Source organism: Asterias amurensis, chromosome 2 (genome assembly GCF_032118995.1).
Source record: "Asterias amurensis chromosome 2, ASM3211899v1".
Classification (NCBI taxonomy): Eukaryota; Metazoa; Echinodermata; class Asteroidea; order Forcipulatida; family Asteriidae; genus Asterias; species Asterias amurensis.
Window position 1 is genome coordinate 14403865 of NC_092649.1, and position 25587 is coordinate 14429451.

Consider the following 25587-nt stretch of genomic DNA (forward strand, 5'->3'; position numbering starts at 1 on the left):
ACCATTTTCCGTGAAATTTCTGCGCTAGCTGTGTATAAGCGAAGAATGCCTAGTAACTTAGTATGCAAACGCGCAGCTAAGCCGGAAATATGCTTGCCAGAAATATGCTTGCTAGAAATATGCTTGCTAAGCACAGAATTCCCTGCTTTGCAAGTGCTGATTCTTTGTTTATGGTAAGCAGAGCCATGAAATTTTGCCCAGGGAAGCCTAATTTTGCTTAGCTGCTTTACAATGTGCCTAAGCAGCTCTGTGATATTGGGCCAGGGTGTAAGATCATACTGTAAATTAATGTATACTTTGTTTACGTACCGCTTCTGCAGTCACTTGCAGTGAGGTTTTGGGATGCATATTGGGAAAAGAGCATTGGGTATTTATAAGGTGTGTAAAGGAATGTGTATGGCGCAATCGTGCCAATGGGTCTTCAAGTACAGAAACAGCTTGCCCAATTGTCTTTGGTATTGGGAATCCATTTTTAGTGTTCTTACCTCTTACCAATCAAATGATATACCTTTATCAAAGTGCAGCCATCTTGATTTTTCTCCCATTCAAACACTGAGGCTGGAAGGAGAAATAGTCTGATTCCTGTTTGTACAATGAGTTTTAGCATCCATTTCTGAATTGCAAACAAGGTACATGACCAAGATGGTGGCAGCTTAATAATGGTCAAATAGATGTCTGAGGAGGAACTACTCCATTGAAAATGTCTAATAACATGTTCATTGTTTGTTGGTCATTGAATCTGATTCAATCTTATGCTCTATTTGCAGATGAAGATAAGAAAGATAAGAAATCCAAATCAATTTTTGGTGGGTTGTCTCTCAGATTATGTTGGTCTTTCTTATAGGTTGTGCTTACTCTTTGGCGTGTGTTGTAACAGTTAACCACTTTGGGTCGGTATTCAGAAACATTTCCCATGCCCACCTGCGATATTATTTTTCGGAACTTCCGAACTGATTGTTTCCTTTGAAAATGCTGTTGCCCAGTGAAACCCTGACTTGAAGAAGAAAAAATGCTATAAGTTGTTTGTAAGAAGCACCAGGATTTGATGTTGTCTTGTGAGGAAAAATGAGTTAGCACTAATCGTCACTCGCAGAACTTTAGAGCGTTCGGACTTGCCTTCCATTGAGCCAAATACAATATTTAACAATGGTGGGAGCCTGTCTGTTCTTGTATCCCACATACGCACAAAAGCACGAGACAAAGGTCCGGAATCGGAAATTACACAATTTGTTTTACAAAATATTCCCCAAAGTTCAACTTTGTTTGGTGGAAACAAACCGTAGCACAGTAGGTGCATAGTATACATGCTGTGGACTAGCCAAGAATTGAAGGCACTCCGAAGTTATTCAGACCATAATAATTGTCTACCGTATTCCAGTCCAGAAAGTTTGGCAAATATACACTTTATCCGACATGAAGTAGTTGAGCGAAAAGCAAAAAAATAAAATATATCTCAAAACTGGATCCCACGGACGGTCCTGTTAAATTTTAAACCATTTACAGCATTGCTGTTAAAGAGTGCCTCAAATTGTGAAAGTTTGCTGTTTCAATGTGCCTAACACAAATCCATGTTTTCCTTCATCTTTAACGATCATTAAACTTGGCAAATTTTATGATTTTGTTTACTGGTCCTTAAAACTGTGATCTGGGTTCTGACGACTTTGCCATTCTTTTGTCACATAACTTCATCTTCATTTTTTCAGTTAACTCCTGTTTTGGTTTAAGCAGCTACATGTTTAAATGTTTTTTTCAAGACCATTCTGACAGTAACTGCTGAGTGATTTTACTTCAACACATGTGTGTACATTCACCCAGGCGAGCCAGTGTTAATTTGCTGTGTGGCACTAGCACGTTTTCCCTGTAATTTTCTCTCTCTATTCTGACAAATATCTTCTCTAAAGCTGGCCTGAAACTTCACAGAGGCAAGGAAGCGATTGCCTCCATGCCCCCTGGTCATTGCCTTGGTGCCCTTGAAATGCTCCAGTAGAAATTTACAACTTCTTCATAGGGTCCCCTTTACCAAGGAAACAATTTGAATTTATGACTTCAGGTTTTTTCATTTGAAAGTGTTACTTTTTAAAACAAGATTAGAAATGTGTACAAATTGTGAATATAAGAACATTTGTTTCCGTTAATTTTTGTTTCAATTTTTCCACATAAATTAAAAACAGACGCATTTTAATCACGCACAAAAACCCTGACAGCATAAAAATCCTAATTTGGTTTACATGTTACATTATTAAAAAACTTAACTGCTTATTATTGGATGAAATGTTTACAGCTCTTTCATCTGATATGTTTGTCGTTGTCGACAAACTAGAACTACATGTAGATGAATGGGGTGAAGACACCTACAATATATAATTGAGTTATCGTCAAAATTAAATAATAGCAAAGCTAAACATTCCTCCTAACAATTTTCATTGAAACAAAGGCTGCTCAGTATTTCAGACTTGTGCTACTAATTAAAGGAACACAAGTAGTTAGTTAAACTCAATAAGTTTTCCAGAAAAAAAATGGAGGGATTTATTTTATCCGTGAAACCTACATGTAGTAACCCCGCACCAAATACCCCGCTTTTGCCCCCCCCCCCCAAAAAAAGCGGTGTGTCAGACAAACATTTCCATCATTGACACGTCAAACTGCACATACACATGTACATGTAGGCCTATGTAATTAATACTTACACGGGAGTTGACATGGTTGTGGGCGTAAATTAATACTTAGTACACAGGGTAGATGTAACTGTAAGTGAAATTTTACTCATTCACATTTGTCTGAGATGCAGCTATTTAGCTTCTATTTTTAGCTTTGTAGTTGAGCCTGCAAGAATCTTTCCGTTCTTGAAATTGACTGTCAACGTGTTAGGTAATAAAGTGTGATAACAAGTATCTCAGAATACTTCTGCAGGTGCATCTGTCAGGTTAAAACTGTCAGGGACTCCGTATCGATCACACACACATAGAGTTATATATAAGAACTAGAGGGCGCACTAGCCTATATATTCGCCCGGTATGCGCGCAGGCGGCCATTTTCTAAGTTGACAAAACAGCCATCTCACAGCGTGTGTTTGTGCGGCCATTTTGTAAGCTGAACAAACAGCATCGCGTGAGCGTTCAATAAAAAAAACTCAAAAGTGTATTTCATATTCGACGGGCGTACAGAATGGCGCGCTTGTCATCTTGCGGTCCCGTCGCATTTGTGCAAGAAGCATCACCAGTTTCGCCCTCTAGATGGCAATTTCTGCTCGGCGATCAGGATGCAGTGCAACTAACTCCACCGGTACTGAAACACTATAGTCCCATGTGAAATAAAAACGTGATGACCCTTTCTTTCCTTGAGAGTGCCTAGAACTGGTAGCCTGTAAACTGCCTTCAGTGACATGTTTCTCGTGCACTTACAAACTAACATACTGACCCTCAACACGGTATGGTCTGTATGCTCTGTCAGTAAATACAAAATTTCTCGGTGGTGGCAGTTCTGGTTCCTTTAATCTGAAGCAGTTGTGAGTGGGTTTTGGGATAAACTAACTGATAAAATCTTGACATGCCATTTTCAGATGTATCTGATACAATCATATGCAAAGTTGCAGAACAGTTGTTTGAACAGTACATGTACATGTACTACATGTACTTAGGACATTTCAGTTCAAGACTATGCCAGTATTGGGCATTATGTTCATTTGTGTGGTCCACTGTCATACATTTTTAAAAATCATTGCATGTGGGAACGATATATAGCTTCTAAAAAAAATTCAGCTTCCCTAGGCAGTATTTGATGAATAAATAAATTGAGTTTTGGCCGAAAGAGCTTGGTTTGGACATAGAGAGTCACAAATTCTACATTGGGTGCTGATTCAGAGCTGTATAGTTTAACAGTATATTAAAATTATTGATCTCCGCAGCTCTGTGAAATTTGCCTCCTGCCATTCATTTCATTGTTGAGTTAACTCTGAGCATGCATGCCATAAACTTTTAACTATAGCAAAACCCTTAAGATTTACTGCCATAAGTCATCTCAAAAAGTCTCCTTTCTTTTTACTGCACGAAGCCGTCTTCAACAGCAAATTTCCTTGAATCACAAAATTACCGTTTTATCTTATTTTGACTGCCTGTAGGTTTTTTGGGTGTGAAAGGCCAAATAAATAACAATGATAGTTACAATGGATTAAACACAGAATTTCTTTTTCACCTCAAAAATAGCACAAAGTAAGATATGGTGGAAAGCATCAGGCCTGAAATTACACTCCTTGGCCTTGGTGCCCCTTCTAAAGTTTCCCATTGCCTCTACGTCTTTACTAAAGAAGTGCCCTTTGCAAAATATAAATGTCCTCGCACTTTTCAAAGTTGAAATTCCAGGCCTGAAGCATGGCCAGTTGTGCGCATTACCAATGGTAAACCATATTAATTGTTACTCTTGTCGTTGACCCCGCACTCACAACAATTGCAGGTATTCCAATCACAGACAATGGCAGCCTAGGGGGTAAGCTTCTAGGTATTGTAACAGCTCGGGATATAGACTTCCTTAAAGCAGGTACGTATAACACCACCTTGAAGGAAGTGATGACCAAGAGGGAGGACCTGGTGGTAGCGTCTGCCAACATCACACTCAAGGAGGCTAACGTCATGCTACAGAAGTCTAAAAAAGGTAATGAAGAAGTCAAAGAAAGGTAATGAAGAATAAGAAAGGTAATGAAGATCACAAAAGAAACTGACTGGGTTTGGGTAAATTTTAAAATAAATTTTGGTCGAACAAATACCAATTGAGTAGAGCAGGACTTGATACCTGCGACCTTTGGATTACATGCAGACGCTCGACCAACTGAGCTATGTACATGTTCCCTAATATGTGTGGGGTCTTCCTATTTTATCTCACTGGAGGAGGACAACATTTTGCAACAGAAGTAAAAAAAAAAAATAAAAAAAAAACGGTTATGAAGATAGTCTAAAGTAAACCTGCGCTGCTAACAAACTTAAGAATTCAGTTATTTTGTCCAACCCATCTAAATCCATGGAAATAAACTTTGGGGCTTTTGCCTGTTAGTCAGTTTGTGATGGGCTATTACGTATAAGTAGTCATCACAATTACAAGTTGCACAAGTTGAGATTGTTAAGTACTCCATGCCTGTGATTTCTCAGGATATTTCCTGACTTGATTTTCTGAAAAAATCTCCTGGGGCATGCAAATGATCTTGAAAGAAGTAAATAAGTTCCCACAGGGATGCATAAATAGTCCACATCATGTCAAAATCTGTAGTTGTATATTTACAGGATATGCACAGTCTGTACATTTCCTGCGTTGTAACATCTGGGCGATTCTAGGTCTAGAAAAAAGGGGGACCCAGTACCACAAGCAATTTGAAGGAATTTTCATGGACACCAAATCTCAGCCCGTGTACTTGGTAAATCCATATTTAGGATGGTTCAGACAAGGGAAAATGACTTCTTGATGTTGGGGGATGTGTTTGTTTAATTTAGTAATGATTTGATTGTGTTTATCGTAAATATAGTGCATTCAATATTAATCAATGAACAGGTGTTTGCAGAGTTGCTAACGGCCTGTGGACTGTATTTACACATAATATATATCACCTGTTCCAGGAGCTGTCACTTTATATTCACATACATTGTAGATGATCTGATGGTTAATTTACCATGGTAAACTGTGGATGGGGAATTCCTGAATGAAGTTTAGGTTTATATGATTCCTGAATTTGGTTAATGCTGAGTACAGCGTCTGCTTACAGAGGGCAAAGTATACCTTAGGTAATTGTCCAAAGAACAGTTTCGCCCGGTGTTCAAAAGTTGGTCTTCTTAAACATGTTTAATGTTTTCATGTAAAAATAGAAAGGGAGATAAAAACTGTTAACTTTCAGTATATTTGCTTTGACAAATTTTTTTTTGCAAAGTTGAGAAACAAAAGACCGCTGGACTCGGTCGGTCAAAAGTTTACTGGCCCGACACTAAAATCTCTGGCCTCGGGCCCGCGGTCCAGTGTAAAATTCAAGCTGTGCGCATTTGTTGTTGAAATCTCATCAATTGTCATGACTAAGTTGAATGATTGATTGATTTCAGGCAAACTACCGATTGTCAACGAGAAGGATGAGCTAGTGTCCCTGATCTCCAGAACCGATCTGAAGAAGCATCGTGAGTTCCCTCTTGCCTCTAAGGATGCTCGGAAGCAGCTTCTAGTAGGAGCAGCGATTGGAACCAGAGACGAAGACAGAGTCAGGCTGGAAATGCTGGTTCAAGCCGGTGTGGATGTTGTTGTTTTGGTAAGGATGCAATTTGCAAGACGATCAGAGAATGTTGAGCTCTTTTCAAAACCATCTCTACTCAAAAAGATTGCAAACCTCTCTTAGTGTACCTAGATGTTGGAAGAACTTTCTCTTTTCCGTTTTCAGCATTCTCCCTTAACTGAATTTGATAAGCAACTTATGGTGCTTATTTTAAGAACTTGTCCCTTTTTTGTGACAACGCTATTTTCAAAGGAAAATATTTACTCCAGAAGCTCCAAAATGATATTAAAACTAATGGTGTTCAAAGAGGTTGACCCTATAGTGACCATACATGCCATAGCAACTACAACTGTACCAAAATGCCTAGAGCATCTGCAAACGGCGCAATATTTTAATCAACTTTTAATCAAACTATGGGGTAAAAAGAAAATAATTGGGACTTAATTGACATTCTTCTTTGTTTCCCTTGTAAACAACTCAAAAACAAAACCATGTTTTTCTGTTCCTTGTTAATTTCCTTGCATTTTACCTGAAAGTAGCGGCTCAATAAATCAACAAGATTAGCAATGTCTGGGCATATAGTTATGATTATACAGAAATGAATGGCCTCTAATTAAAGGGTTAAGGAAATCCACCGTGAACAAACTTGTTGTGTGCTTTCAGATGCTTGATTTCGAGATCTCAAATTCTAAATCTGAGGTCTCAAAATCAAATTTGTAGAAAATTACTTCTTTCTCGAAAACTATGTTACTTCAGAGGGAGCCATTTCTCACAGTGTTTTATACTATCAACAGCTCCCCATTACTTGTTACCAAATAAGGTTTTATGCTAATAATTATTTTGAGTAATTACCAATAGACCCTTCCCATGAAATATGTAAATTGCACATAGCGCGTGCGCACTAAGGTTTTGGTTGGCAAAATGAGGGAACATCGCGCTGTTTTGTACACGGCTAATGGATTCGTGACGCAGACGCGATTGCGCGTCTGCTTAGTGCACAACTCTATGGCGTTTGCCAACCAACAGGGTCTGTACGCATGCGTGAATAAGATTAGCATATTTCATGGGAAGGGTCCATTGTGTCCACTGCCCTTAAATTCAACGAAAACAAAGAAAACCACCATAGTTGAACAAACTTGTCTTTCTTCTTCTTTCTCTGAAGGATTCGTCACAGGGTAATTCTTCTTTCCAGATCAGCATGATTAAGCACATCAAACAGAAGTACCCAGACCTTCAGGTCATTGGAGGCAATGGTATGTACAATACATGATTAGATGCTTACTGTGGCCGCTGATCAATCTTGTACTTCAAACTCAAGTGCTACTGGTTTAGAGTGTGGGTTTGAATCCTAGTCCTTGAGCAAGACACTTGACAAATAATTGCTTGTCATCACCCAGCTGTAACTCTCTGTATCATTTTAGAAAGTCATTGCACCACATGCTTGCGTATCTGCTGCACATCCAAACATTTTTGCTACATCCGTCTTGAAAGCTGGCATACATCTCGAAGTAATTTAACCTAAAATTGTCCATTTTTAATGTTCAAAAGCATCTCTTACATGTATGACATAAACTTTTACATCTTAGAATACCTTAGTCCGTGAAGAATGTATGCAAAAGCAAATTCCAATTATTAAACTTGTCTTGCACAAATCTTCAAATTTATTGTGTGCTTGTTAATGGAAAAAATAGTTTTAAAAACATCAAAATTAAGAATTAAAGTGTATAAATGCGCCATTTTACTCTTGAAATATCCAATCTCAGTGTCGAGATTTCATATTACCCTCCCCCACATGTAGTTACACCACTGCGAGGGCATTGTTTGGTTTGGGTGTATACAGACTAATTTTCCCAAACCTAATGTAGTCATAGTGTTCTGTCCATCATACATGTATCTCAAAAAATGTTATGAGCTTCTGGTAATCGTTGGAGCTAGCTGGTGTGAAGAAGGAAGGTGTGGTTTACAGTGGAGTCACATCACCCTTATGATCAGGGCCCAAGTCCATGGCACTGCTAACCGCCAAATTCTGCGCTTACGATCACCATTCTCAACTTACGTGCTAGCGCCGAATTACTGCGCACAGAATGCCTAGTAGTGCCAAATTTCTGCACTAGCCTTGTAAGCATAGAATACCTAGTAACATTGAGTATGCATGCGCAGAAGCCAAAATTCCCCTCTAACCTGTGAAATACACTTGACATAAGCACGGAGTTCCCTGCCTCCGTAAGCGCCGATTCTTTTCTTACGGTAAGCAGAGCCATGAAATCGGGCCCTGGTGTCCTGTTTTTGTTGTTAACCCTCTTTATAAACCATCTTGTACTCTACAGTGGTAACAGCATCTCAAGCCAAGAATCTGATTGACAGTGGGGTAGATGCTTTAAGAGTAGGAATGGGCAGTGGCTCAATCTGCATCACACAAGAAGGTAAGGGGAAAATCACATTGTATCATCATCTCGTGCTATGCTTTGTTTTTTGTATATGCAGGGTTTTTTGCTTCTAAGCATCATAGAAGAGTAACCTGGTTGCGTAATTTGTGTGAACAAGGGCCCATTTACATCAACTTGTTCAGCAAAAAACAATGCTTAGCAAATTTGTTTGCTATTGCAAACCACAGGGCACCAGTTGCAACAATGTAAACTCAATAGAAATTTTGTGGTTTTTGTTAAAGCCATTGGACACCTTCTGAATAGAACAAAAATTAAAAGTTCACAGATTTACAAATAACTTACAGGGTTTACAGAAGGTAATGGTGAAAGACTTCCCTCGAAATATTTTTCCATGTAATGCTTTACTTTTTGAGGAAACATTAAAACAATTATCGATTCTCGATAACGAGAATAACAGATTTATTTTAAACACATGTCATGACACGGTGAAACGTGCGGAAATATGGGTGGGTTTTCCGGTTATTTTCTCCCGACACCGAAGACCGATTGGCCTAAATTTTCACAGGTTTGTTATTTTATATATAAGTTGTGATACACGAAGTGTGGGCCATACTTTTTCTCCCACAACACTGAGAGAAGCTTTAAAACTGACATAATTATACAATTTTTGAACATTTTGAGTGCGTTCCAGCTCTATAACTTGCTAGCTTTTCCTTAAAAAAACTCTCTCTCTATGTCTCTATGATGCTTTTAACATATACCAAATTGTTTTTTTTTTGTCACACATGGTCTCATCTCATGACTCATGATTTCAGTCTTCCCTCTGTAAATATTTTGATTGTTCCCGCCATCTTCATTTAAGACAACTATTAAGGAGTTAAATGCACGGGACACTATTGGTAAATTACTCAAAATAATTTGTTAGCATAAATGTTACTTCATAACGAGCAATTGAAAGCTGACGATAGTATAAAACATTGTGAGAATGGCTCCCTTTGAAGTAATGTCATTTTTGAGAAAGGGGTAATTTCTCACTCAAATATTAAAAGACTTAGGCCTCTGAAAGCACACAAATTTGTGCAACGAGGGTGTTTTTTTCCTTTCATTATTTTTTTCAATTTTGATGACCAATTGAGTAAAAAAATTCACATATTTGTTATACTTCAAGTGAGAATACTGGTCTTTGACAATTATCAAAGGTGTCCAGTGCCCTTAGAGATCCTAGGTCTGATCTTTGGCAGATTTGACCCTCAAATTTAGATTCAGATGAAAAATTCTAAATGAAAAAAATCCTTTTCGGCCAAAAAATAGGCATTCATCTTCAACTCTTTGGTGATTTCATTAAAACAACTAGAGAGAGGGGCCAATGCAAAGATTGACATCTATTTTAGGAAACTTTAGGTCTCCTTAATTTCCTGATGTTGTAACATTTGGCTGTTTTGCCCAATGCAAAGACCAATGCAACGTTTTACATCTATTTTAAGAGGCGTGCGGTCTCCTTTTGGAAGAATTAAAAGAAATTGTTTTCCTCTTTCATGTTCGTGTATTTTTGTCCCCAATCAAGAGAGACCAATGCAAAGTTTTATGTCTATTTTAAGAGGCTTGTGGTCCCCTTGTTGAAAACTTGAAAAGGCTCGTGAGTCGTTTGTTGTTTTCCCCAATTATGTTGAGTCTTTGTGTCATGGTAAGAGAAGAGACTAACATGGTAAGTCTGCTGCCACCAAGCGTCCCAAAAGATCTCAATTATTGTGTTGTGTTGATGCATACATGAATTACCTGGGTATCATCCACTAGGATCCTGGCTGCTAGAGCAGAATGCACTACCTTCCCAACTTTCTTGAAATTTAAGTGCCTTATTAAAGGACATAAGTTTCATGACTGGGATTCAAACCCACAATCTGCTGCTGAATACACCAGAGCCTGGGTAACGTTAACTAGACCGCTCGCAGAGCTGCCACGACATGCAACAAAGGTGTTAAGCAGAAATGTTTTGCTTTGAAAGAAGTACATGAGGTACGTTGTACCAGTTGCAGGACAATGTTATCTGTATGGTAATTTTGCTGGTAAACTGTTTCTGGTAAGCAAGATTTTACTCCTGCTTCGCAAGTTTTTGTGCTTAAAGGCTTTCATGACATTTTGCCCAGGTTCCAAAGAAATTATGCGTAGTGTTTGTTTTTGTGTGTTTTCTTTTGGTTTCTCAAAGAGGGCCATTAATAGTTAATTTGCGAATAAACAAACCCCCCGGCTAAGAGATCAGATTCATGTAGATTTTCTTACGAAACCATACATAATGGTTAATCAGTGATAGTCTGTGTAAAGTCTCAGTATTTGAACAATTGGTTCTATTCAAATTGCACACTTTCGTCATGTGTTTGTGGTTTTTTTCACAAACAAAAACCTAAATGGAAGGTTCCCGTAATAAAAAGGTTCCTTGAAGTGTGAGCGTGCACGAGACTTTCATGGCGAAAAAAGACCATTCCCTCAAAAATGTTGATCACATTAAGCGGCTTATTGAACCCTTACATATACACACAATAGGGAACACATATCCGCTCAATATGCCATTTCCACCATGTTGGGAGTCAATTCATCTACATTGTACATTTTGATTCCCAGCATGGTCGACAGTGTGTTGCATAATTTGCAATGGGTCAATAGCACGTTTTTGGACTTCAGTTACCATTTAAAAAAAATCTCATGCCACTGTGAAGAATGAGTCAGACATCACTTTTAAGCACTCCCTGCGGTTGACAGTTGAAACAAAACGAAAATGGAAAATTTGTAATACAAATCCGCTCATACATGAACTACATCAATAGTTGTACTTTTCAGGTCTATTTATCATACTATAGCAAAGGTCAAACAATGGAAATCTGTACACGCCACGCACAAGTCGGCCAATTACTTGTCTTTGGTGACCTCATAGAATCTGATATGGTTAATCATGCAAGCTTGAGCTGCTGCTGGGTGCATTTTGTTTGTGGCCATGTGGGTAAGCATTTGAAATGTGGGTAAGCATTTGAAATGTGGACCTACATGTAGGCGAGAAAGATGTCCACATAAGGCAGGGTTTTAAAACACTATGTGGACTTAACACATGTCCAAACAACCAGACATGTTTGGCCATTCCGTTAGAGGACACCTACATGTATTGCACTTTCTGTTCCTGTATTGAAGCAATCGCCATTGGTTTTGTACACAAATGACTACAGAGAAACCATGAAAACAAATAAGAGTCTAGTGAGGACCCATTGTCCCTATTGAAAAATGTCCATACAAACACATGGTTTCATTTGTGTTGATGAATAGGATTTTCCTTGAATTTATAGTAAAAAGGGATTTCCACAGAGTGACTGCAACACAGAGTTCAGTGTGTTACTTTGTAGAAAAAAGGGATGTCCACAGAGTGACTGCAACACAGAGTTCAGTGTGTTACTTTGTAGAAAAAAGGGATGTCCACAGAGTGACTGCAACACAGAGTTCAGTGTGTTACTTTGTAAAAAAAAGGAATGTCCACAGAGTGACTGCAACACAGAGTTCAGTGTGTTACTTTGTAAAAAAAAGGAATGTCCACAGAGTGACTGCAACACAGAGTTCAGTGTGTTACTTTGTAGAAAAAAGGGATGTCCACAGAGTGTTTCTATGCAGAGTAATATCCAAATGGCATGCTCGACATATCCATACCATACCCATACATACAGTAGGAGTCATTGATAGATCAGTCTAATGCAGTCACAGGCATGCAGTACCACACAATACTGTTTGACCAAAATTAAACTGTCAGTCAGTAGGAGGGTTAATGGTTTCTATTGCTCGAACATGTATTGCTATTAGTATACTAATTACTTGAAATTTACAATGTGTTTCCTACCAACCTGATGTAAAGAATATTAAACATGCATGAATATGTTTTCTGAAAAAAAAAAATCAATTTATGTATGAAATAAGTGCATTTCATATATTTAACACAAGGAAGTTTGTAACTTCAATGTTGTCCAAAAGACATTGATTTCAAATGGCTTTTCTAGAAGCTGTGTCTGTGCAGAGTAGAACTCACAATAGTATAAATATAATATTGACCACAGCTGTTCTGGATGCATGCTGTGAAAGATTTGTCAAGTGTTAAAAAACCAGGGTTGAATATTATGATTACTGATCTCACCAAACTGATGTAGTTCATTATTTGTGGTTTTTGAGTTACAGCTTTCCCAAGCACCACCAAAATTCCCATGACCAAGCAAGAGGTGGTCGGGAGGGCTAATGTCTGTAAGTTGCAAACCCATAGATGTTGGTACATGTATATCCCACTTCTGCCACCAATGCTGATGCTTTGCACTGTCTAATGGGCTAATGTCCACAAGTAACAAGCCCATCAATGTCAGCGAATCCCTCAACTGGCACTGATGCTTTGCTCGGACAGGCTTTTGTCTGTAGGTTGCAAACTCATCATGTCAGTGAGTCCGGCTCCTGACACATGATGCTTTGTACAGACAGACTAATATCTAAAGTTGCAAGCCAGTCAATGTTGGTGCATCCCACTTCTGACACCGATGCTGATGCTTTGCACTGACTGTATGTACGTTCATGTACCTGTGTATTTTAATTTGGTGTAACATTGCTGATCACATCGATAATGTAGGTACTAAAACTAGTATTGGTTTATTGGTTTAAGCTTGTTTTCATTGCATGTTCATGTTTTTATTTGTTTTGGTACATGGACACACCATCATATTTTTTCTTTCCTTTAGTTTTGTTTAGTTGTGGTAAAACTGACAGCTGTATTTTACATGTAGTTGGACTGTTGGACACTCCAGTTTAGTAAAAGGAAGTTAATTCCTCTTTTTGAAATAAAGAAGTAGGAACTGATGCGACAAGCAATTTGTTTACACTTACATCAATTTATAAGCTTCACCGGTGTGGCGGTTTCAGTCTTCCGCCATGTTCAGTTTTCCGGGACTCAGTGCGGCACTAAAGATTGACTACTTTCGCTTGCTGTGCGCAGGCGTCGCATGACGTAATGTTACCGTATTTGGTCATTCTGAAAACTGAACACGGCGGAAAGTTGAAACCGCCACACCGGCATACGGCAAGAACTTAAACTCATCTACAAAAATTCCTCAGACTGTAGAGCTGTTGCTATGTCACTAATTTGGGGCAAGCTTTTGTATAGCAACCTCCATATGGGCAAACCATGGTACATGTACCATTGTCCATACACACTCATTCAGAATTGCTCGCCATCTCTTATGCCCTTGTGATATTAGCAACTGTCTCTGTAGTCTCACTGAGGAATTAAGATTTAAGCCGTACAATGTGTAGCTTGTGACTAAGAAAGTCATTTCACTAATTATTCCAGACATTATTCAAATCTTACTCGCAAATGGCTTATTGAAACAGCTTGGCTGTGTAGCTTGAAAATCCAGCACCATGTAACTTTATACTTTGTTGGATTCTGTCAACAAAAACAGCTCATTGGTAATTTTGGTTACCATGGTTACCCTGTCAGAGATGTCTGTTCATTTGTTTTGCTTATGTGGGGTCCATGTTGACCATTTGGTAAAGCATGTTTGTGTCATTGTTGTTTATTTTGTTCTCAGTTTATGTTGTCAAATGTATGTTACTATGTTGTCTTTTTTTTTCACAGATATTATTTTGCGTTTAGTTTATCATTTGCTAACATTGCATGCATATCCCAATGCAATTCATTTTATTGATGTATTAAAGGAACACGTTGCCTTGGATCGGTCGAGTTGGTCTATAATAAGCGTTTGTAACCGTTTGTTATAAAATGCATGTGGTTAGAAAGATGTTTTAAAAGTAGAATACAATGATCCACACAAGTTTGCCTCGAAATTGCGTGGTTTTCTTTTTACTGTGCGAACTGACACGGTCAGCCGTTTATGGGAGTCAAAATTTTGACTTGGGAGTCAAAATTTTGACTCCCATAAATGGCCGACCGTGTTAGTCGACGAGGTAAAAGGAAAACCGTGCAATTTCGAGGCATGTTTGTGTGGATCATTGTATTCTACTGTAACAACATCTTTCTACCAATTTGCATTTTATAACAAATGGTTACAAACGCTGTTCAAAGACCAACTCGACCGATCCAAGGCAACGTGTTCCTTTAAGCCGTGCTCGCATTGGAATTAAAATGGTTAACTTACCACCACCGCAAATTGCTAACTTACCGATAATAAGTCCAAGTGCGAACAGCAGGTAACCCGCCACGTTAACTTAACAGGTCAATTTGAGTACCAGTAACTTAACAATGTTAACTTAACAGGGACAAGAAGTCCAATGCGAACGCACCACACCGGTAACTTTACGATACCATCACGTGACTTTTATCTAAAAGGTCTGCTGATGTTCGAACCACCGCGTACAATACGCGCTGCTTCAAAAATTGCATAGCTGCGTTTACATTGTGCACGCAGCACGCGGAGCCCAAGCCTGAGCCGGAGGCCAAGCCAAGGTTTGAGAAAGACCCATGTTAAGTTACCGGACACAAATTAATCCAAGTGCGAACAGCTGTTAACTTTACCAGACACAAAAGTCCAATGCGAACACGGCTTTAGTTTATTTTTTATTTTATTTTATTTTGTTTTAATTTCCATAAGTATTGTTTTACATGAGTTTGGTGGCAGTTTTTTGTTCAAACATTTATTAATTAAAAATGAATGGAAGCTTTATTGTTCCTAATTTGTAAATATTTCATTGACATACATGTACATAGCGTTTTCTGCAGTTGGTAAAGTGTGTATATTTCACTTGACATCACCGGAGAGTGCTTTCCTTTGTGTCACTTTGTCAGGCAGTTTTTAGGGGATGTACTCCTATGGTTAGATGCACACTTTACCTTAACCTGCAGTTTGACTCCTGCGCCATTTTCTACGGTGCTGCGTGCAGGACTGTTCTTTTAAGGAGGCATTTAAAGCAATTGCCTCCATGTCCCCTGGTTATTCCCTTGGTACCCTTGAAATGCTCCAGTTTAAATTTACCCTTCCAAAAACAAGCTTGAGTCACTGAATGTAAAAACAACAATAACATTACTGTTGGCATTGCCTGGCCATTACAAGGAAATTTGGCTAGCTCCTGTAAATATAAGATTCAAAAAGAGAGATAAGGTTGTAGGGTTTTGACTGTTACGTGAATTTTAAGCGTTAGTGTCATTCTACCCACTTCTTAAATCTTGTTTTTGATGTAGATAAGGTTTGGCTTACATGTGTATTATGGAGCTTCACATTTTGATTTGCCAATTTTCCATAGCAGAACCTGCAGAATGTATTACATGTAAATGATACATCTTATCTTATAGAGTCTGGAAGCCTCTGTAATTTAGGGGCTACATCTCCACATGATGGGAAGACAGTTATCAAATCGTCAGTTTTCATTTTTTTCTTTTTCACAAAAGCTCGCCCCTGGAGTCTGGAATTTATGTACACATAGTGTTCTTAAACCTGTCTATGTAAACTTCTTCTCTTTTTTAGGGGGGGGGGGGGTGGTTAGGACAATAGGACAAGTTTGAGTAGGTCTTAGAATAACCAACACTGTAACATAATTATTTAGCGAGGGACGCTGCTCTCTTAGTGTATAGACCCTATTCACCTGGGCTCATATTCGCAGAGTTGCTTAATATGATTACGGTAAGCAGAAAATAGTTCTTTGCAATTTTCTGCTCAGCAAAAATGAGCAGGATACCAGTCATGTACATATGTGAAGTCACAGATTTACATGTGTAATGGTATTTTTGGCTGGTAACATTATTCTGGTAAGCATCATTTTGTTTATAGGCTTAGCCACTTTTCATGCTTTTTGTGCTTCTAAGCAGTCTTCTAAAAAAGGCACAGGGCCCGACCCAAAGAGCTCTAAGCAGAAACAGACAAGGAGAAATACAATTTGTACAAACTGTACTTGTTACACAGTACTTGGGCATAATTTTGTTGTCGTTTGTTGGACTTTTTTGTTCTTAAGTAGCTTTCTGAATTAAGGCACTGATGTCATCACAATCAATTTTGGTTGCACCATTTTGGGGGTTGTCTTCTCTGCGTGTTATAGCTAATTATATTGTATAGTGCATATTTTCCGTGTCATGGGCTCATTTACAAGCTATACGTATTATTGGACAAGTTGTTAAATGTTTGTTGTGGTGATAGCGTACAGCTCCCCTTGCGATACTGCTACACTCTTGTTTAACTGTTCTTGCCTGAGGCTGCTAGCTTCCCCCTACTAAAGGACCATAGTTCAGAGAGGAATAGTCTCGCAGGAGCTAGAACTAGTTTCAGGGAGGAAGACCGCGTGCTATCACTGCGCCAAATCTTCAATGACTTGACCACAAGTCTAGCCTACCATGGGCAGACACTAGCTATATCTGATGCCAGTGCAATAGGTCAATATACTCTGCTGGGCGTGGCTGTAGAACAATTCCGCGGAAACTAGTCCGAATAGCCCTGTTAACTCCTTGGATAATATTGGAAATGTTGGTAACTGCATGAATTATACACGAATACTAATTGGAAGGTTTTTGCTGAAAACAAAAATAACAATGAGCAAATCCAAACAAAAAATGGCAAATGATGTAACAGAAAAGCAAGTATGAATGAACAATTAGAGTAACCATTTTGCAAAGTGCTGATCATAGAATATAAAATTAAACTTATTTTTGTCAAGAATGCAATTTTCTTTGTAAGGTTGTGCAGAGAACAATTACCTTTGTATAGTGTAGGAAAATGCTGCACAAACAGGCGAATAGCTGATTCCCTTGGTTTTTAGCTTCTCTGCTATGCCATTAAAATTTGAAAATTAGTACAAAGTCTCGTCTGCCTGGCACAATTTTTCCACTCCCTTTTTTGTTTTTATTTTTTAATTTTTTTTATTAAGCTAACGCAGAATAGCATTCAGTGCAAGTCTAAATGTTTTGATGGATGCAATTGTTCCCTGTCGTTTGATAATTTTCAGATTGTTTATCTTTTAAACACGTCTGCATTCTGGTCTGTTCTCTTGATTGTCCATAGTGATGGCAGTAGGACGCCCTCAGGGTACAGCAGTATACAAGGTAGCAGAGTATGCCCGTCACTACGGCATACCGATTGTGGCTGACGGTGGCATCACGTCCGTTGGGCACATCACCAAGGCCTTGGCACTCGGGGCTTCAACAGGTAGGTATCTAAAAATGTCCGTCAATAAATAGTTTAAGGCCAAGAGTTTGAAACCCAACCGAGTAATATGCCTGTGATTTTTGTTTTCACAGAGCTCGGAGAAATTACCGAGTATAAAATGCTAACACACATCGATGTATATGGGTAAAACTAATACTCTTTATCCCCGTTGTAGATCCCTGTTGTAGATAAATAAAGAATTTGTTGTTCAAAATAACTGGAAATTACTATTCCATCAGTTCTTGGATCTGCTCTGAAAATGGACCTTGGTGGGGCTCTATAAATGCTACTGATGGGCAAAACAGGGAACATCATGCTTTCTTCTCTGTTTGTGCGGTCTGTACATATGATCCATGCATTTACCCTCCAATAGAATACCACCTGAGTTGCCTGTGGTGTTTGTTTTTCGCTGGACTCCACAAGTGCTCAAGTATAGATGATGTGACCTCTGACGTCACACGAAAACCATACATAATTCGCACCAATACCACCGGGCAAAACCTTGTGTTTTGGCAGCCAGCTAGAAAGTGTATGCAATCTTACCATGACTACGTGTCTTTTTGCCCGGCTAAACATGACGTGTAGTGTTTTATCAACAGAGGGCGGTTTAAATGTAAACGTAGGTCACATCATCTATAGTGCCAGCGTTAATGTGTTTCACTTATTCCTTATCTTTAGTTATGATGGGAAGTCTACTAGCAGGTACCAGTGAAGCTCCGGGAGAGTACTTCTTTTCGGACGGTGTACGACTCAAGAAGTACAGAGGCATGGGCTCCCTAGATGCCATGGAGTGCAACAAATCTAGTGCACAGAGATATTTCAGGTAATTCAACCAATAGATTCAACGATGGGGTTAGCAATTGATTTGTACTAGACAAAGTAAAGAGTTGTAAATGATTGGGGCAAACAAAAAGATTTGCTCACTGAGTTCTAAGTTCATACTCGTCCTGAGACATATTTTTCCAACAAAAATACAAAAAATATTTTTGGAACACTACAAAATGAAAGTTTCCAATTTTATTGCAGCATTACAAAATAAGCATGCATGATAATGCTCAAATCACTGACAAGATATGAACGCGCTTCTGGATGATTTAACTAAAAGGTGACATCTGAAGAATACGACACAGTTTTGGCCTCTGTTTGCTGCATCAAGCCGAAATTATGAGCTTTACGTATTTCTGCTTGGCAAAAAAAAACACACAATCGGTCACAAACTGTGTACTTGACGCAGTAGCTAAGTTGTTGATAACCATTTTCCAGTGAGAACATTTTTGTTGTTGCTATAAGAAAGTACATTTGTGTGGGTCCTGATTGTCTTGCTTCTTTTCCATCAGTGAACGGGACAAGCTTAAGGTAGCGCAGGGTGTATCAGGCAACATAGTGGATAAGGGCTCAATCCACAAGTTTGCCCCATACCTTATAGCTGGAGTCCAACATGGCTGCCAAGACATAGGTGCTAAGAGTCTAACAGATCTCAGGTAAGTTGCTTATTTATATTAGGGGAAAATCATTTTTAGAAGAGTTTTTGTTTTAGTACACTATTAAATGGTTCTTTTAGACCGTAGGTCTACTCTTTTATTTCCTTATTGACATTGGGCTGGAGAATTGATTGAGATGATGTAACCGTTAAACATCGGTGGTTTTCAAACTGTCGTTCTTGTACACCAAGGAATTGTGTACCCTTGATAGTTGCTGTGCACACCTATACAATGGATCCTGCCCATGAAATTTGCTAAAAAAATTTACATTCACGCTTGCATACATACTGTATTGGTTGACAAACGCCATAGAGTTGTGCACTAAGCAGACAGGCAATCGCGTCTGCGTCACGCACCCACTAACCGTTTACAAAACAGCGCAATATTCCCTCATTTAGCCAACCAAAATGTTAGTCAGCATGCGCTATGTGCAATTTACATATTTCATGGGAAGGGTCTATTAGCTCTGCATACAAAGGGTGTACAATGCTAGTCAATATCTTGTCGGTTTTTTTTTTCTTCTTCAGTTTCTAAAACTCGTGTCCCAGTGTTTGTTTTGTTAGCATTCAAGATTTATTGTAATTTTTTGTTTTGACAGAGACAAAATGTATTCTGGTGAACTCAAGTTTGAGAGAAGAACAACATCTGCCCAGGTGGAAGGAAGTGTCCACGGTTTGCATTCGTAAGTAACTCACATAGAATCTGTCGTAAAATCTGTGCTAAACATGGTTCATTCTATTGGAGCTTTGGAATGTTCGAAATACTACCGTAAGGAATGTGTTGGCCCGTGTAGGATTGCTCCCGTTCTTCGGCACTATAAATCGCGCTGCGGAACATTCTAGCGGCCAAATGGATTGTGTGTAAGTGCCCAAGGGACTATCTTTTACGCGAAAATGTGCCTGACTGTTAAAGTTCTGATCAAACAATAGTTACATGCTTTAAAGGAATAGTGTATAAGCTTTATAAGCCTCAAACTTGCCAGATATAACACACAGTGTAATGGTTTTAGTACTGTATATCATGCCTACCCATCCAGTCATGACACTTTAACCCCACTAGTTAAAACTTCCCAAATCCCTAAAAATCAACTTATTGACTGATCCCTTGCAAAATCAGGGCTTATCCTATCCCTTCTTTTCGGGTGTTAAAATGTAGAAGAAGAAATGGGCCCCCAACATTTTGAAATTGGTAGACACAAACTTTTTGGAGATTATGTGTTCCGCATTTACAAGGGGAGATTTTTTAGGGTCGGCCTCAACTTTCAAGATTGTCATAAAGTCTAACCAACTGAAGGGGTTTCTTTAGGATCCCCCACTACTTCAAGCCTTCAAAGTTATCCTAACCCTCCAGGCGATTTAAAGAAATACGTGAATCTTTCGAAATCTTTTTAAGAATATTGCAATGTCAAGGTTGATCTCAGGCATTGGAGTCTGGGTTTTTCTTGTTGTCAAAAGTCGGTAAAACTCTTACTCAGAAATTTGAAAAGTCTATAAAATCAAAATCACATAATGATGTACATGCCGGCCAGCACTTTGCACTATTTCTATAGTTTCAAACATCTGGTTAATCTACAGATACAAGCTTCAAAAATTTACAAATGTTTTGTGTATTTTTGTTTCCTTTCCCACCAGATATGAGAAGAGACTATTCTGAGACTCCAGCCTTGTCCTAACGGCCTTTCTTTCCACATTTCATTGGTGCACCAGTATTTTCTTCAAACATCAGGTCTTCACACATAGTATTTTTGCACAGAAAGCACCCCCTCTTGTGGTTAAAATGCACAAGGTATTCTTCAAAACCAAAATGAAGTCACACTGTCTTCTTTAGTCAATAGATGTTATGATGAGTTAGGTGAACTTTATATATAAGAACTAGAGAGCGCACAGGTGATGCTGCGTGCACAAATACAACGGAACCGCAAGGAGACACGCTTACCGTTTTGTAAGATGAACTTTGTATGCGTGTTCAATACGAAGTTCAAGTTGGTGTGTGTGTTATGATAATGCTATGCAATGCTGCTTGTCAAGATGGCCGCACACGGGGCCACGTATCTGTAGGCTTGTGCGCCTTCCAGTTCTATGATATAATCTATGGTTACCAGACTCTATCGACTGTATCAAGTCAATTAGCTTTTTGAGTTATGGTGGATGCTATAGAAGTACACTGTTTGCTGTTGGTTTTTTACAGAGAAATTTACCCAAATCAAACAGTGTCAAAGTTTTGTGTTCACCTTACCTCAAAAGGGCTAAATGGAAAGTGCATCTTTATTGTGCTGATCTGGATTCTTAAAATTATGCTGCTCAACAAATACTGATACATATTGAGATATTTGATGGGTTGGCATGTTCATATCTTTAAAATAATCCTTATTTATTTATTTTTTTCAAGGGAGGGTACACCTTTTGGTAATTATTCCATTAGAAATTTTTTTGCTAATAAACACAGCAAAATGTTTGGATTTATGTTTATTGTTCTGCTTTTGATTTGTTTGACTTGATCCATGGTGTTTGACTTTACATTGATAATCAGTTGAAACAAAATCTTTTGAGTGAATTTGCAAAATCATGAAAAAAAATCTGATTTATAAGACGCCAACAATATGTGAATTACCAACTGTGGTTAGTGTGAGTGTTTTGGTTTGAAAATGTGTGTTTTTTTTTTTTTTTTTTTTTGGGGGGGGGGGGTTCCCCAACAAATAATTCCTGTTATAGGAATTGTCTACCTACAGTGGTAATATTTTGAAAGTTATTATGTATTTGTGTCCCAATTGTGAGAAATAATGTCATTTTGTGTGAAATAAGATTATGCACCTTCTCAAAACTATTTAAGATAAGTTGCAGATAGACCTCTCGATGGTTGAGTTTTCCAACCCGCACGATATCCCCATGTAATTATTGGAAAAATCCAACTTGTCTTCAATAATTTACCCTTTTTTATAGACTTGTCTGCAACTTATCCTGAAACAGTTTCGAGAAGGTGCTGTACAGTTGTGCACATTTGGTTTTTGTTTATTTTTTTTTAAGGAGATAAAGGGCATTCCAGACTGCATGATTGTTCACAACTTTCACCTTCCACCTGTCTACCTTATAGTATTCTGTTATCCATGTATTCACCGAAAATGATGTTATCTCACTATGGCAAAGTGCCGTTGTCATATTTTAAGGTACTTTTCAGATGTAAATTTTCTTTGTTTTAGGTGGGGTTTGTTCATGTTCTTTGATTCTAGATTGAAGAAGGATAAATTGATTTAAGAACATTTACATTAGACCATTTTCCTCTGTGGGTCAACACAATGTTGAACTCTAAAGATTTTGCGTCTAACTTCAGTGTGGAAAAAGCACTGTACAATGTGGGTATGTTCAGATACAGTTTGACGTGTTCTTAGAATAAAATTAATATCATCTTACAAATCTCCTCTTCCCTGTTGCATTTTTTTTGTGAAACCCTGGTTTGGAGATATTTATGGGCCTTTTGCCAAAGGACCAAAACAAAAAAGTTGGCAAGAATGGGATTAATTTTGATCAGTACTTGTGTATGAAATGTTGATATTTTGTTTGGAAAGAAATGTAAGCAGAAAAGTACCATTATGAATTGTGTAATACTGTTAAGTTTGATAATTAAACAATGTTTATTTGGTGGGGAATAAAAACTAAAAACTAATGGACTTGTTAGGAAAACCAGAGAATTTGAAGTTGGAATTAAATGTAGTGAACATATTTATGTCAAATACTTTTAATATTTGATACCGAAGTAAAACCATCGACACATCTTTCAAACTTAATTTTGAAGTTTATTACTGTTATTAAATCTTTTACCGATTTCTGTTGATAAATATTGGAAATGCAGGAAATGTAGCAATGCTTTGCAACTAGGTTTCCCAAGAATTATTATTAGAATAATGTTATCAGTAAAAATTAATGATTGGATCCCTGAGCTTAGCATGTTAATTAATTAATAGAAGAAAACACTGAAATGTAACTACGGAAATACACGTATTGTGAAATGTTAATTTTTTAAATTTGGAACTCGTATTTTTTTGCACCAACTCAAATTATTTAAAGCAGAAATAATTGTTTGTTGCTGAGTTGTACTTTTTGTGAGTTATTTGAAGATATTTTTTGAATGTTTTGAATAGCATTTTGATTGATTTATTGAGTTACTATCCGAGCCCAATCCCACAGTACAGTTCAGCAGAAAATATTGCTTGACAGTTGACACATGTAATTGCTTAGCATGACAGCAGTTAGTACCCATTACATGTAAGCACATGATGTATTGGTTTGTTAGCCGTTTCTGCTAAGCATTTTGTTTTATGTGCTTAGTAAGTTGGTGTTTGCAAACTAAAGGCCCTGTTACGAGTTGTCTTATGTGGATCTTTGTGTAGTCACAGGACTTTAAATGTTTGTCATCACAAGTTCTTATTAAATCTCATGTATGTGAGTCACTGAAAAAAAAAGCCCCATCGATTTGCATAATCGCCGTTATTTTGTAGACAGTCGATCAAGTTTGTTATTGTATGTCCCCCCCCTCATAGTTTTATCACCAATCCGTCTGCTATAGCAGAGCAACGAAATTATCATCGTCTGCTAAAAGCCCCTGTCATTTAAGTTAATGAGCCCCGTCACACTGACTGGTTAACCAATTAAATTCGGCCAAAGTGACCGCATGAACACATCACTTCTTCAAGAACGGAAACAAAATAGAGCAGTGTTTTTGTCATAAAAATGTCATTATTACTGGAAATAAAGGTTACAAATCACGTGTTTTTTGAAACTGTAATATTTATTAAACAATAAGTTGCCGAGATATTATTGCTTAGTAGTTAAGAAAGATGAAAAATTGTAAAACGCGGATGAATTTGAGTTACTACTTTTGTCTATTTCTTACACACATATTCCTACGCCACACCTGTAAACACGTGGTTGACAAATTTAGGCAATTAATTAATTGTCTTGCCGCATTTACCATTTTTAGCTGCAGGTTTCTATCGATGTAGGACCTGTGCGAGTTTTGGCTCAACCAAAATCTTGATCTATGCAATTGTTTTGTCTCAAGGTGTGTAATTGTTCTCAATAAAATCAGCACACTAACTAAGTTTTCTGCTAAGAATTTTAGAAGAACTTTCTGTGGAGATGACAACGACGGATGAAGGGTTGTCAGGTTGTGAGAGGCTCGCTCAAAAACTTCAGTTTTTTTAAAAGACCGGCCTGTGAACAGTAACTGTAGGTGCCAATTTATTTTGTGTAGCCTGTTAAGTCAAAGGACGGAGACAGTTCGATGATGCAGGGACTCTGCCCAGAGGCCATGAATAGTGAGTTGCAAAATGAAAAAGTTTTATTTTTTTCTTCAAACTTAGAATTGCTCAAGGAAGACTCATTTTGTTTTGTGCCACAAAGACAGACTGCTTTGTCCATCACTGAAACTCTCGCAATTGAAATTTTGTAATACCTTGCATGATTTTACTTTAACTCACCCAACATAATACAGAGTTTTTCTTAATTTTATTCACAGGCTTTTTGTGCACAGGTGTCTGGGTGTATATAATTTTTAGGGTCGACCCTTTTTAACGAGTCTAAAATATTATTTTTCTTAGTTCAAACCCAAACATGCTAGGCCATCTTTTAAACTTACTTCATTACCAAAAAGAAAATTATAATAAAAGTCGAGGGAACTAAATGAACAAATAATAATGACTAGATTTATCTCAAACGTCAAACCAGCATCCTCCTTTTCAGTTTTTGTTACCTTACTGGTCAATAGGTGGCGCTATACATAAACATCAGCTGACAGCTAGTCATGAATGCTCTCTCAGTCAAGTCAAACGACGTCTGAATTACGAACCCTGAAGTCAGGAAAAGGTATGTGGACACGTTTTTACACACATTGTTTTTATGTAAAAATAATTGTTAAGTGTTCCCTCTATCCATAGAGCTAAATATGGGCCTATAGCTCTATGACACTACCACATATGAAAGGTATCGGGGATGGATGTTTTGTTTACACTTGTCTTTACATGCTGTGCCTTATTACAAAATTGGGGAGTGTTTTCCGTATGCCACCACCACTTTTACATTCGATATGAATAAATATAGTATCTTATTTACTTACTTACTTGAACTTACTTGAATCCACCGACGCCATCACACAACTGGGGAGGGGACGGTGGTTCTGGTTACTGGGGCAGACAGCTTAGATAAGCTTATGTAGAGCCCCCCCCCCCCCCCCCCGACGTTCTTTAGGAGTTTATCCACATGTCCCTTGAAAATGTTCACACTTGAAGCTTCAATTGCCTTTCGAGGGAGAATGTTCCAGACCTCTATGAGATA

General features: G+C 38.1%; 2 protein-coding genes across 5 annotated transcripts in view; both read left to right on the top strand.

Annotated features, from left to right (window-relative positions):
- LOC139953232 (inosine-5'-monophosphate dehydrogenase 1b-like) overlaps positions 1-23709 on the top strand; it is a 36491-nt gene extending 12782 nt beyond the window's left edge. The window contains exons 7-17 of one of the 4 annotated variants that reach the window (XM_071952699.1): positions 768-806; positions 4450-4647; positions 6075-6274; positions 7401-7491; positions 8566-8661; positions 12829-12891; positions 17637-17780; positions 18459-18603; positions 19118-19261; positions 19860-19943; positions 20893-23709. In XM_071952699.1, the coding sequence (XP_071808800.1) occupies positions 768-806; positions 4450-4647; positions 6075-6274; positions 7401-7491; positions 8566-8661; positions 12829-12891; positions 17637-17780; positions 18459-18603; positions 19118-19261; positions 19860-19943; positions 20893-20914 (1226 nt within the window). In that variant the 3' untranslated portion in view covers positions 20915-23709. The remainder of the gene's footprint in view (positions 1-767; positions 807-4449; positions 4648-6074; positions 6275-7400; positions 7492-8565; positions 8662-12828; positions 12892-17636; positions 17781-18458; positions 18604-19117; positions 19262-19859; positions 19944-20892) is intronic. The other 3 variants (XM_071952708.1, XM_071952716.1, XM_071952723.1) reach the window with 3 other exon arrangements.
- A 1347-nt stretch (positions 23710-25056) lies between these two features.
- LOC139933917 (GRAM domain-containing protein 4-like) overlaps positions 25057-25587 on the top strand; it is a 45790-nt gene continuing 45259 nt past the window's right edge. The window contains exon 1 of the mRNA XM_071928149.1: positions 25057-25119. The gene's annotated coding sequence lies outside the window, so the exon portion shown is untranslated. The remainder of the gene's footprint in view (positions 25120-25587) is intronic.